The following is a 14,300-nucleotide window of genomic DNA, read 5'->3' on the forward strand; positions in this document are numbered from 1 at the left end:
TTTGTTATACTTGTCTCCCTCTCAAGACTATTATATGCTGCATACTTGGTTGGTTCTGCACTTTGTCTCTCCCATGTTACACTTAGTTCCTAAAAATAAAAAACAAGAAAATAAATTAAATAAATAAATAAATTTGTTCCGATAAATTTATTATTTATTATGTTATTTAAATTTATTTTAACTTATTTAAATAAATAAAATAAGAAAAGAAAGACTGAATGACAGAGGTAACTCTATTACCTTTCTATGTTTTTGTTCTGTCTGCCTTTCAGAACTGAAAAATAAAGAATAAAAAAAAGTCTCTAAAATGCTAACTAAAAGAAGAGAGGTTTAACAAATTACAAAAGACCTTTTTTTGTTTTTTTTTTGTTTTACATTTGCTGATACTTCTGTATGCATTTGTGGATTTGCACACGCATTTGTAAATATTTTACACTTTTGCAAATCTTTTTACACATTTGTGGATGCATTTACACACACAGAAATTTTGCATTTGTGAATTTTGACTCTGATCTGGCACCTTTTTAAAAGAAACACAAAAAAAAAAAGAAAGAAAAAACAGATTTGGAAAGAAAAGTCACCAACTAAATGCTCTGTGAGGACTTAGTGACACTTTTTTATATACCTGCCTGTTTATACAGCAAAATTTAAAAGAAGATTACCAGAATATGCTTTTTTCTAAATGATGCTATTTCTCAGTATATGTAGCCCAGTGGAATTTTCCCTGGAGAACATGAATTTATTTGCAGCACAAATAAACACTTTGCCAAGATCTGCCCTGTTTCTCAATAGAACAGATTTCTGTAGTAGTGACGGACACTGGAGCTACACTGACAACCCCACAATCAGACACAACTCAGGAGTGTTTCTACAGAAGAGAATATTTTAATTAACACACTTGTCAAATGAAAAGGTTTGCTTCTGAGAGGCAACGACCTGCTTGACCAGAGGCAGCGATGCTCGTGAGAGCGCTCTTCAGGCAACAACTAAGACTGTTAACTGGAATGAGAAGTAACCGGGTTAAAAACAAAGAAAAGAAAAAGGAAATAAAGAAAAGGAAAACCAGACAACTGAAAAAAAACAAAGACTGAACAGCAGGAATACAATAATCTGTGCAACAGCAAATATAGTTGAAGTATATACAAGCATATATTCTTTCAAACATTCAACAACAGCTTCAGCTATGAACGACAGGAAGGTTTGTCGTTGCTTTCAGGGAACTTGACATTTTTTCGTCAGCAGTTTTTCTCAGTAAGAGCCGAACAGCTGAAAGATTTCTCTCGGAAACCTTTGCTCGCTTTGAAGTGCTACAGATGTCTTTAAAGAGAGGAAATGCATTGTTGGACCTGCTTGGGTTATTGGGGTAATTAGAAACCTTCATTGTTATCTGATAACATTCAACACAGTCGTGTTCCAGGTGCTCATTTTTCTTACAGTTCTTTTAAATACAGAGAAATATGGGAAAGTATTAGAGCTGAACAGACAAAACTGTTTTTAAAATACTGAAAACAGAGCTTCAAATAAAGGAGTTTGTAAGACGGGTCTGCCTCAGACTGACCAAAGTGCCTCCGAGATTTGGAAAACTGAATGAGAACATCTTTAACTGCAAACTTTGTAACCTTCTAGTCTGAACTACTGCATGAACCAGCTTTGTTTATAAAAAACAACTACAAGTTAACAGACTACAACGTGAAGCCAAATGTCCTGATGAGATTTGACTTCAAGAACAAAGACTGTAAATAAAAAAAGATGACTACTTCAAACTGTAGCTTTTTCTGTGAATCTACGCGTGCAGCTGCTGATACCAGAATGACCAATCTGAACATTTAAGGCTGAGCCTAAGGGGTGGATCTAGGATGAAGGGAAGCAAAAGGCTAAGATGTTAGAAAAGCAAGGCCAGTGGCCATAAGGTTGCTGGTTCAAATTCCAGTAACGTCAGAGGAAATGGAGCTGAAGAAAACAAATAAATAAACTCCATCGTTCCCTCACGGCACAGCGTCAAGGCCAGCCAAAGCAGATTTGGAACGAGGCCCATCTTTCAACATCCTCTTTTAGTACTTCCCTCTTTGGGGGATCTCCATAAAATTCTTCTTTATAAAAGAAACATAAATTTGTACAAGTATTTACAAAGGGAAGGAAAGGGGAAACCAAGGCATTTAGTGTTTCAGATTATCCACAGAGACAATGTTTCACATCCCTCAGTCTCACATTCAATCAGTTAATGAGTCCTCTTGGAGTGTTTTTTTTTTTTCTGCCATGGTAACTTATTTCTCAGCCCACTACTGTTTCAGGGGGTTTGTGTCCTGGGCCAGCCCAAATCCCTGAGTTATTAGTAATTTTTCTCCGAGCCACTGAAGGGACTTCAACCGGAGTCTGAGTCACTGGTGTCCGAGGACGATGAAGAGGAGGAGGACGAGGAGGAATCGGAGCTCGAGCTGCTGCCGCTGAGTCGTGAAGGCTGTGTGTGAGTCTCTGCGGCGCTGGGCTTCTCCGCTGCAAAGAAGATGATAAGTTATAGAGGGAAAGTCAGATACAAGGAAATACAAAGCAAGGATAAATGTTGTCTAAGGAGCTCACCTTTAGGTTTTGTAGGTTTCTTGACTGAGTTGAGTTGCCCGCTGACATCCTGGAGCCTCCTCTCCAGTTCCCTCCTCTTCTCCAGAGTCAGCTCCTCCTTCGACTTTCCCACACTGCCTTTCTTTCCTGCTGCAAATGAATACATTTAACTGATTAAAACTTCTCTGTTTGCAATGTTTATTATTACCTCCTCCAAGGACTACAGGTTTTTGGGAGAGTTTGTCTGTTTGTCTGTGAACAACATAACTCAAGAAGTAACAAACGGATCTTGATGACATTTTCAGGAAATGTTCAAAAGGGGATAAGAAAGGGGTGATTAGACTTTGGAGGTGATCAGGATCACCGTGTGGATCCAGGACTTTTTAAAGGATTCTTAATCATTGTGAGATAGGGCTGTTTTCACCATATGTGTATATAACTCCACCATAAATGGTTGGATGGCTTTACAAAACAATACAAGACAAGGTCACCATAATTTCTGACAGATGTAAAAGAACGATCCAGATCCTGGCAATATTCTGTATACTAAGATCTGGAATATGAAATATGTACTGGGTCATCATAATTTTTAACACTGTCAAGTAACTAATTATCGTAAAAACCTGCAACCAACACCAAATTGTAGCAGACAGTCTGCTGAAGGGGAGTATAACATTAAAGTAGGACTAAAGTGTTATGTGCTATGATGGCTCAAATAAAAATGGCGTTTGTCTCCCCCCTCTGGCAGTGAGAGTTATTACACAAACACAGATGATACACACTGCCCTCCTCTATTTTTCTGTACTAAATTAACAGCTGTGCATGTTAGACTAGGGATGGGTACCGAATTAGGTACTTTTATGGGTACCGACCGAATTCGGTCAAAAATACTTGGTATCGATTCATGTGAAATCAAAAGGTATCATGTTAAGGTACCTAAATGCATCCTTTTGACTGTGAGGGAGTGGAAGAGTAGGCGATTTTACATGCTGGACATGAACACAGCATTGCAAGGTTATATATTAAAGAAGAAATATGTTAAATTGAAAAAAATGTATATATTTTATTATTAAACAAATTAATATTTTTTACCACATAAACACAAAAAAGTCCAGAAAATTGGTACCGTTGAGTACCGGTACTGATTGTCAGGTACCAGGCATCGGTACCGTATCGTTTCAAATGTGAAAGGTACCCATCCCTATGTTGAACACTGACTTCAGTTGCTTTGTTTTTCCAGCACAAGTGGACAGATGCATTGGCAAACCAAAATATGAGTTTTCATTTACCTTGGTCAGCGTACGGCTTACGGGGCTTCTTCCTCAGACACGTCATGACGTAGCGCTCCAGCTCTTTCAGTGTCGATGGTTTGAGCGTCTCAAAGTCGATCTCTATCTCCTCCGGGTTGGTGTCCCTCAGCGAAGGCTCTCTGGACTGAATGATGTGAACCACGCGGCCCAGCTTCTCCCCGGGGAGCTTGTTAATGTCGAGGCTCAGCTGGCGTTTCTCGTCGTATGACATGGGCACAATTTCCTCCTCTTCCTCAGAGTCATAGTGTGGGAGCAGTGTGGGGGTCAGAGGGGGGTAGAACGGCTTCTTCGTGTTCCTGCAGAAACGAGAAGATTAGAGTCAGGACAAACGCTGCCTGGTCTCATAAATAAGTGATTCAAGGAGAAAAATGAGGATGTAAAAATAACCTGATGAGGAAGAGATTCTCATTTTGGAAAACTGTTTGACTCACTTGCTGTTCTTGTTACTCTTCTTGCCCTGGTTCTTCTTGGGCTGGGAGCCCCCTCCTCTGGCTGACTTGCTCTTTAGGATCTTGCTGGGCATTTTCCACTCCTCAGAGCCGGCTCTGCTCCTGACCCCTCGACTTCGCTTCTCCAGCTTTTTCTTCTTCTTCTTCTCCTTTTTCTCTTTCTTCTCTTTCTTCTTCTTGGGCTTGACGATGGGACCTTGGGAGAGGGCAGCCAGCTGCTCATGCACAGCCCTGAGCTGTTAAAAAGAAAGACATACCCAAAGTAAAATCGTGTTTCTTCTCTTTTTTTGTGTTGAACAGTTTTATTTAATGAGAAGTACTGGCCGACTCACCTGTGTGCACACCTGGTCCTGTAGTTCAGCCAAACGATGCGCTCGCTCCTCCTCGCTATCCGAGTTCGGGCTGCTTTCGCTCTCATCGCTCTCACTGCTGGGCTCGCTTTCCGAGGTGGAGGAAGAAGAAGACGAAGACGAGGAGGAAGAAGAGGACGATGATGATGGATGGCCGCTCATTGACATGGCCGTGTGGTCCATGAGTGGCTCATCTGGCATCTTAGCGAAGCGGAACTCAAACACATCCTGTCACACACAAAGGCAGAATTACACCTAAGTATCAGCTGTTCTTCAGTTAAAAGGTGAAATATTACACTTAAAAAAAATCTTTATCATGTATGTGGCATTTTTTCCCCTAAAAAAACAGTAAAATCACAGAGGCCTGGACCACACGTATATGGATATTTTTTTGACTGGATATTTTTGCCCTAGCCTAAAAAAAAAAATCTCTGTCCACATGAAGGGGCAAAACTGAAACGATCGTCTCTGCAGCCTGCAATGTCATGCCTGGCCAAAAAGTGTCAGGTTAGCAAAATGTGAAAACCATAGAAGAACGTTATGAGCATGCACAGTCAAATACAGGAAGAAGAAGTAGTCAACAGAGTAAGGAGACGGCAAAATAAACAAATAGAAAAACCTTACATTCATTCATAGAGCTGTAATGAGAGCAAAAATTGCAACAAAATAGTGCTGTAAGTATTGGGCATAGTCCTTGTTGTTGGCAACCGTTGCTACAGTGATTTGTTGCTAGCCCCTTGACATCAATGTGTCAACACTAGCCCCGTTTAACGCAGCTACACAGATCCACTCAACCAGACATTTTTCAATTTCTTCACTTTTTTTATCCGTTTTTAAAAATCTCTGATTGGGTGGGTGAAATCATGTCCGTGTGGATGAGAGGCCCAATTGGACAGAAAAATGTGCATTTAGGAATATATACATATTTCTGTGGTCCAGATAGGGATGGGTACCGAATAAGGTACTTTTACAGGTACCAACCAAATTCTGTCAAAAGTACCAGGTACCGATTCACATAAAACCAAAAGGTACCATGTTTAGGTACCTAAATGCATCCTTGTGACTGTGAGGGAGGGAGAGGAAGAGTAGGCAATTTTCCATGCTGAACATGAACACAGCATTGCAGAGATATATGTTGGAGAATAAATATGTTATATTGAAAAAAAAATATCTATTTTATCATCAAACAAATTGATATTTTTTTACCACGTAAACACCAAAAAGTACCAAAAATTTGTTCCGTTGAGTACCGGTACCGATCGCCAGGTACCGGGTATCGGTACTGTATCGTTTCAAATGTGAAAGGTTCCCATCCCTAGGTCCAGGCCTATTTCACTGCAATTCTCAGCGAGCTGTTACCTCTGGAACAGAATATGCAAATGAGCCGAGGTTTGCCCCACCCCTTCAGGAAGTAACCTGCAACCCAAATGTTCTGTTACCATGGTAACTTTACAACAAACAAACCGATAGCATTCCGTTCTGGAGATGTAGCTTGCTTGAAGAGAGATTTTCAGAAAAGAGGGACTAGCAAAGAAGAGTGTGGGCAAATCTTTTTCATATTAGGCAGAGCTGTAGAAATTCCAGTGACACATATTTCTGTCAGTAAACCATATTTTAGGTAATGTGCCCCCTTTAGAGTCTGAGGGTTTGAAAAGTAGAAACATGCAGCTTTTCTCACCTGCAGCTTGCGTGCCATGCCAACAACATCATGATCAGGAGGGTTGTACTTGTAGCAGTTGGAGAACATTAGTCTGACGTCGCTTGCAAACTGCTGTGCATCTCTGTATTCACGACAGTCCATCTTCCTCTGAGAAGAGGCAGGAAAACACAAATTAAAACACAAGACAAGCACACACTGAGGGGTTTTTTAAAATATCACACACTCAACAGATTATAACATTAAACACTTCCTTCAGTGACTTCAGAGTGTTCCAAATGAAAAAGTGCATGCCAGCTTTGATGAATCCTTAACACCAAAAAAGACCTTTTTTATCAGAAACAAACTAATTCAGTTATCTTTTTACAAGTTTCCAGCATGTGGAGTCACCTTGATGGTGCTGAGGTCCATGGGACACTTGATGATGTCATGGTAGTCGTGCAGTCCTAGAGCAGTTGCATCCACAGGTGTGTAAAAAGGCCAGGCGTACGCAGCGTGTTTCTTTGACAGCATTTCTTTGAGCAGCACGCTGCAGTACCTCAGCTGAGGACTCAGTTTGCCCTTCCTCGACGGCAGAGGCTGTACTGAGTCAGGTAAGTCCTTCTTGGGGGGTTTAATGGGGCGTCCGCTGCCCACCCTGCGCCCGGTTCCTGCCATCATAGGCTGGAGCAGAACGGGACCTCCAGGGCTCCGGACCAGGCCCATCCCAGGTGGGGTGTCTAAGCTCATTCCCCCCATGGAGGTGATGGTGTGCATGGAGGTGTCATGGACTTGACCTACATGGCCGCCATGGCCCCCGTGCCCTGCATGGCCTGCATGGCCCCCGTGTCCTCCTTTTCCCAAGCCCACCATGTGCGTGGCTCCTGCCATGCCCACAGTCAGGCCCATGTTGGAGGGGGTGGTGGTGTCGGCCTTACGCTTCACGCCTTTTTTCTGTGAAGAGTTGAAAAGACAGAGTTAAAAAAGTGTTTTCAGACCAAAAGATGAAACAAACTAATCAGCAGTTTTTTTATGCTAATCTCAGACATCTTAATTTAAAAGTTATTAAGGCACTGAGCCCTTTCTACAAATCTTGTCACTTACCTTGGTTGTTGGCTGTGTAGGAGGAAGCCCCATGATGTTGGCTGGTGGCAGGCTTTTGGTCAGCACAGTCTGGGGTGAGTTTGCCAGCATGGACTCCCCAGTATCTGAGGAAGATGGGGAGTAGGCTGACTGGGACACTGCAGGCACCTGCTGAGCCCTGGACGCTGAAACAGAAAGTATATTTAATGTTAACCACAGAGAGGACAGGCATAGATATTCATTTCTAAAACAAAAAAATAAGTTAGTAAGGCCGAAACTCACAAGTTTTTCGACCCCGTCCTCTGTTGTTCTTGTTTCGAGGAGCCGGAGGAGGCAGCTCAATTTCGTCCTGGGGCATCTGGGCCACCTTCTGGAGAAAGATCTTCTCCAAGGACTGAGCCATCAGCACGATGTCGTCTGTCGGCTATCAGAGTAAAAAAGATGACAACAGTGAAAAGAAGTCAAAGCAATAAAAAGAGAATGGATTCAGAAAGGTTTTTAATTCTAACTTTCAAAATATATCATTACAAAACTATTATCTTGTGACTGTACGCCCATCATACAAAACTTTAACAGGAAATAAAACAAAACTTGCTGCCTAAATTTGATCATTTCCAATATTTTTTACATAAAATGATCTACAACAGTTAGATACATATATTCTCTGTCAACCTGACATTTTCATTTTCCCTTGTGCTTCAAAAGTTATCCTGCAGCAGATGTACCAGAATACACATGTCAGCACACGTTCTGTTATTACATCAAATAGCAGAGTCACAAAGTGTTACATCGACATTTTCTGGTGGTAAAAGGGAGATAAAAAGGTAAAAAAAAAAAAAAAAAAAAAAAAAAAAAAAGATCTAAAACCAAAGTATTTTTTTCCTCTTTTAACCTACCTTGTTGTAAATGTAGCAGTTGGTGAACATTGTGTTAAAATCCTGTATGCACTCACTGGCACTGCGGTAGAAGTTGTTTTCTAGACGCTTTTTGATGGTTCCCATGTCCATAGGTTGTTTGATTATTTTATGATAATCCTAAAAAAAATGAAAGACATAGAGAGTGAAAAGGAACTCCAGATCAAAAAGCATTTTTCAACATTTCAGGTTTTAAAAAGGAAGAGCATTAAGCTGAAGTCTGGTTGGTGCAGAGCGTCTGAACCCACCGGCAGGTTGAGCCTGTAAGCATCCACAGGCTCGTGGAAAGGCCAGGCAAAGTTATGCCTCCACAGACACTTCATCAGGGTCCTCTGCAGGAACTGCAGCTGGTTGGTCATACGACCCGGCCGGCTGGGGTCTCTCACCGGGGGCTGCGGCGGGACAGGAGGCCCTTGGGGCAATGTGTGCGGTAAAGACGGGCTCTCGAAGTCCTCATACAACAGCGAGGGCTTACGAATGCGTTTGCTCGAACTGGTGTGTTGGTCCATCCCGCCACTGGACAACCCGACCAGAGAGCTAGAAGAAAAACAGAGAGGAAAATCTCAGTAATTCAATCATTTATCTACTCACACAAACCCATGAGAAACAAACACACCAGCAAGCTCTAAGAATAAAAGCTTTTTCATGCTCCATTCATAAAAAGCCCTGTAAACTAATCCCTGCCCTCAAAGTCAGCTCCCCGACATCCAGGGAAGCAGAGCGGTATCAATAGGCTGCTACTTTTAGCACCATCATGGGAACCACCGTGGAATGGGTCTTTACCAAGTGCAAAAACACACACAGGCTTATGTGTGACTGGGAATTAAAACCTGAAAATATGTGAGGTTTAGTATCACACCAAGCTCAGGAAATCTAAAAAATAACTTCAGTAACTTTGACTTAAAACATTTTTTATGAATCGGGGAAAACGCTAAAGTTTAGCTCTGATTCTGGGCCTAAAATCAGAAGTTACAGCTTCCAACAGGCTTTTATTTCTCTCCTTTCATTTTCCAAGAGTTGCACGTTGAAGTTTTTCTGTTAAGTCCATCGACTGTGGCCCTGTGGTCTTAAACTTGGACTTGGTCCTAGTGAAATAAAGGTTTAAATGCAAAATACACATTCCCAAAGAGGAATCAGCAGCACACAGAAAATAAGAAGATTCATAAACATCATCCCACTGACCTGGGGAGTCTCTGAATCCATGTAGTCAGAAGGGTCCTCATGTCACACTTAACCCTATCCTCCCCTCTTTCCTCTCCTCTAAGCAGAGCACATGAACCAGATTAGAAAGAAGTAAACCTAACCCCAGGATTTAACCCACACACACACACCTGCCCTGCTGACACACAAACTGTGTTAAAGCCTGTGAGCTGATTTACTACATCAGTCAGGGTCTAGGCAACCCAAACAACAGCTAAACCGTTTCAGCACTGAGGAAAAACGTGAGCCTTTGGCTGATGAATGAGTTACCAAACAAGCCTCCAGTCAAACACATTTGAGCACCACTCGGGTTCAACTTTGTGCATAATTCCTCTCTACTGAGAAATCATACTTGAGAATGTTTACTAGGAATATGCAGGATCTTAATTACCGATTAGACCCTTTTTTCATTGCTGACCTTAATACCAACATTTTCTACAACAATGCAAGAAATTAAAATGTTTTAGTCAGTAAGTAAAGTTAGGATATTTATGGAACACACATACAAAAATAGTTTGTTTTTTAATCACACTTATGCTTACTTGGTAGTAAAATGCTAATGGAAAATAAAAAACAGGTTGTATAGGTCGTTGTCATACATTTACAGTACTTTTCTTTGTATTTATAATGAATACAGAGAATGGCCTTGACCTGCTGTTATATCTCCTGAAAATGTTTATTTTGAAAATGATGAGTTTCTAGCAAGATGAAGCCAAATTATTGCAAAAACAGAATATTATGAGCTAAGTTCATCCATCATGGATTGTGAGACAATTTAAAGGGGACATATTATGCTTGTTTCTCCTTTTCACTATGCCAGACTAGGATGCCTGTAGAGCATTTCTGCCCTCAGTACAAGTCATTTAGTTCCTTCATTGCCCCACGATAGCGTTCTCAATATCCTCATTTTAGGCCATTCTGAAGATCTCGTTGAAACGCTCCGTTTCCAGAATGACCTCCAGTAACCTCGCAACGTCACAGCCCTTTGTGCTCAGATTGGTCAGTTCTATCAGAGGGGCGGAAGGGGTAGAGCCAGGGGGCGGTTTTTGCAGCATGGCAGTATTTACAAAATCTAAAGGTCAAAAAATCCTGGCACAACTTCACCAACTTCCAAGGTGCTTGGAGAGAAAGAATCTTGAAGAGGTCAGAAAAGCTCCAGCAACACTGATGAAGGCCACAAGCCGAAAGGCGTTGGTCTAATAAAGTTGTTTCCTAAACTACAAGTGTTGCTGGAGCTTTTCTGACCTCTTCAGTATTTACAAAATCACCACACTGAATGGGACAGACTGAGCGAGTTTGCTGTTTGCCAAAACTTCACCGTAAGGCATTGATAGCACTAATAAAATGGCAGAGTGTAGGATACATCCTTTTGTATTGGACCCCGGGTCAGACCTGGACGGTTCTGCAGCTCATGAGGAAGAAAATCCACCTTGACACAGATGATCTCAGGACGTTTCAGTGTGGTGAGTCAAACCGGTACTCTAACATGTATAGTTTATACCTGGAAATATAGGCAGACTTCACCAATAAACTATTTCTATAACAGGGCTCCATCCTGCTCCTTCACTTTTCTCTGTCTGTTTTGTACATCATGCTGAAAGTGTAGTCTAAAGATCGCCTCTACCGTCAGATCGTCACTATGTTATTACCGCAGCATTATTGTGGTCCAGGTTCACAGTGCATGTCAGAACAAGCATGCAAATATCACAGTCTCACAAGTATTACCACGTCTGCTAAAACTACAGTGTTTCAACTGCTAATTCACCATGTAAAGCCGAGCTGCTCAGCAGAGCAGAGTCCCTGCATCCAGCACTCAGTCAGTCGGCTCTTGGTGGGTGTATCCCTCGGTGGCGGTTGTGTTACTAACTGACATCACAGAGGAGGAGCTGCTTTATCAGATTACTCCAATAAAAAGAAAGGATCCTCGTGTCGTCACGACGGTCGAAATCTCGCGGCCAACTGGCAATGACCTATTTTTAGAGGCATCAAATCTTGTTCTAGGATATCAGAAAAAACACAATATCTCATTTTTTGAAAATTCAGGGGGTGTAAGGTCTTGTTTTCAAATTTATTATTTTATATGTAAGTATTAAATTAGGGATCAGCATGATACGTCCCCTTTAAGAAACAACTTCTTGTCACTTACAGATTTATCTGTTCATTATACAAATCATCTGTCAACACGGTAACCGTTTTCAATGCTACACCACACCAAATTTATATTACCACTAGTTCCATCACTTCAAAACCCACTCCACAATAACAAACTGTCTTATTGTAATAAAAACATGAACGCAAAGCAAGTTTTTTTTTTTTTTTAACCAAAGTTCCAGTCTCAGAGTCAAAAACACAACCTTATCTCCCTCATTTCACATCCTCAACATTGGTATTATTTCTGACAGCAACTTTTCCTTTCAACAACATGTCACTCAGCTCATGAAAACAGCCTTCTCCCATCCCAGAAACAGCCCAGTTTTGTCCATTTCTCCCTTTCTCTGCCGGTGAAACATTAATCCATGTGTTTATCACATCCCATCTAGACTACTGAAATAGCATCCTTTACCAAAGTCCTCCAGACACTGCAATACATCCAGAACTCTGCTGCATACCTCCTATTTTGTTGTATATATGTGTAATTTGACTATGTTAAGTATTGATATTAATGATTTTTCAATGTTAGAACTCAGGCAGTAGATCCAGTGGAGTATTGCAAAGCCTTTCATTGTGAAACAAAGCAAACAGATAAGTCAGACTCCTGGATCTACTTCCCAGCAGCTGGTGATCGCGTGGTGCAGACGCCCCGCCCTCACTGTTTGTAAACACTGCCTAGGAATAACAGAAACGAATGACGGGTAGTGATTTTCTTTAAAAATCACGTTATAATTTAATAAATCTACACCAAATAATGTAACAATAGCCCGCCAGGTAATTTCAAACAATCTGCAACCCATAAAAACGTAACTAAGGCTGAGATACATGTCAATATCTACGGTTCATTGATTGACACATCTGTGTTTTCACAGCACAATGCTGTGAGCTTTGACATGGTTTTATAAGTAGATATCTTATGCGATTGCTACACGACAGCAGATTAACGTCAGCAGGGCGCCAGTTCAATAAATGACCCGGTGTTTCAGTCCAACGAGTGACCCTTTTATCTGGCGACTTCAGCCGAATGCGTCAGTGGTTGTCGTAGTTACGACAGCTGGTAGGATGTGGAAAGAGTTCAGACTGCCTTTTTGTTTCTTTTTCTTTATATCATGTCAAAATACACCAATTATCAACATCTTAAATGGTTATAAAAATGTAACAACATCATAAGCTGGACGTAACTCCAGCAACCACAGACGCTTGTAACTGCAAGTCACCAGTTACCGTGGTCTCTCTTTATACCGAAACACCAGCTGACAGAGGCTGAGCCACCGGCGGGGAGCAGCCGGTTGGAGCAGCTGCAGGGGCTGCAGCTGTCATTCGCCTTCTTTGTGCCAGCAAAGAGCTGCATGTAAAAACGTAACTGCAAATTCAGATGCACTTTTGCACAGATTCGGCAAGTCATTGTCAGCTTACCCGCTGAAGAAGCTAGCTAAAAACATCCTAAGTCAACCGTTGGCTGACAAGCTAGCGTTGTTATGGTGAAGCTAGCGGGAGGAGTAAACGTAGCTAACGTCTCCAATAGACGCAGTTCAGATTTCTCCAGAATAAGATGGTGGAACTTACCTGTCGTGAGGCGGGTTGACTACCGCTTCCATCGGGCTGAGGGCGGGATACAATCCAAATTGTCCACCGCTATTGACGCTGTACATCCACCGATAGAACACTGATCAACTCCGCAATGAAATGGCGCTTAAACGCTTCCGTTTGACCCTATATAAACCTACCACGTGGCAGTGTCACGTATTTCCTGTCACGTTCGGGGCAATTCTGAACGCTTATTGGTTGAGTCAGACGTCTGTCAAAATAAAGCATACGCCCAACACTTCGCTCGGTACATCTTGTTCTCTGTCCTGTTTGAATACTGTGGCAGTTAGCTCCGCGAAACGATGCAGTAGCACATTTTGGATATTTGGTTTAATATAATCACAAATTCAAATTAATTCCGTTTTAGGATTTCACTATTTTCTTCGTGGGATTGTTATAAGACGTCTTTTTTCATCCTCAGCATGTAAAGTGCAGATGGAGATATTCTCTTGTATTTTGGGATGGGTGTCTTTTTTTAAGCCTGAAGCAGGTTATTTTATTTTTTTGCATTCTGTGGTCAGGGATTTTGTTTTACGAGCCATTTGAACCAAGAAAATCTAATTGGTAAAGTAGGCTTAAGCAGGTGATATTGCACTGTATTTTAAGCCACACTTTCCCCAATCAACATCCATTATTGCTCTTAGCCACTTAAGAAATGCTTTATTATATCTTACCAGGAGAGGTTGTATTATTAAAGCCTTTTTAAAAAGTATCAAGAAAAGGTGTGATCATAAATTTAGAGGTTCATATCTACAAAAATGTTGGACTTTCCTGACTTTTTTTTTCTTTTTTGTCCTTTACTTTTACTCCAATTGTGCAAAATCCAAAATCTCTTGCAGTTCAATTCAATGTGACTTTATTGCTGTAGAAAGCCTCAGATGTCCTTTCAGATTGTTGTTACTGGCAGAGAAGCATGCTCATGCTGTATTGTATAAATTGACCTTTATCTGTGAGGCAGTGCCCTTAAAATGCAAACGAAATCAAACCGCAGCAAAGAGAATATGGTAGCAGTCCACCTTTTGTCAAAAAACATTTTTATTAATAGAAATTACCTATAATTTTCA

The 14,300-nt window shown here is 41.3% G+C and overlaps 1 protein-coding gene across 2 annotated transcripts; it reads right to left on the bottom strand.

Moving 5' to 3' along the window:
- Positions 1-907: 907 nt before the first annotated feature.
- Positions 908-13,354, bottom strand: brd2b (bromodomain containing 2b). Of its 2 annotated transcripts, none has more exons than XM_074683674.1 (12): positions 13,216-13,354; positions 8,547-8,835; positions 8,281-8,418; positions 7,667-7,808; positions 7,406-7,569; positions 6,713-7,255; positions 6,344-6,472; positions 4,648-4,893; positions 4,298-4,551; positions 3,846-4,162; positions 2,578-2,703; positions 908-2,493 (listed from the first exon to the last, which is right to left on the bottom strand). In XM_074683674.1, exons 1-12 carry the CDS (start codon positions 13,299-13,301, stop codon positions 2,363-2,365), a joined length of 2,565 nt encoding a protein of 854 aa, XP_074539775.1. In that variant the 5' UTR covers positions 13,302-13,354; the 3' UTR covers positions 908-2,362. The 2 variants fall into 2 exon arrangements, with proteins under 2 accessions (XP_074539775.1, XP_074539774.1); XM_074683673.1 differs by having other exon boundaries at positions 913-2,493; positions 2,578-2,706.
- Positions 13,355-14,300: the final 946 nt, after the last annotated feature.

The sequence above is a fragment of the Halichoeres trimaculatus genome, unplaced genomic scaffold, assembly GCF_033239565.1.
Source record: "Halichoeres trimaculatus isolate MK-OKI-2021-1 unplaced genomic scaffold, fHalTri1.1 fHalTri1_scaffold_12, whole genome shotgun sequence".
NCBI classification, from domain to species: domain Eukaryota; kingdom Metazoa; phylum Chordata; class Actinopteri; order Labriformes; family Labridae; genus Halichoeres; species Halichoeres trimaculatus.

Coding starts and splice junctions, on each gene's coding strand:
- brd2b (XM_074683673.1), bottom strand. CDS start 13,301: ATGTACAGCGTCAATAGCGGTGGACAATTTGGATTGTATCCCGCCCTC. Junction 8,419..8,546: donor CTTACAGGCTCAACCTGCCG/GTGGGTTCAGAC, acceptor CATTTTTTTTAG/GATTATCATAAAATAATCAA. Junction 4,552..4,647: donor AGGACCAGGTGTGCACACAG/GTGAGTCGGCCA, acceptor TCTTTTTAACAG/CTCAGGGCTGTGCATGAGCA.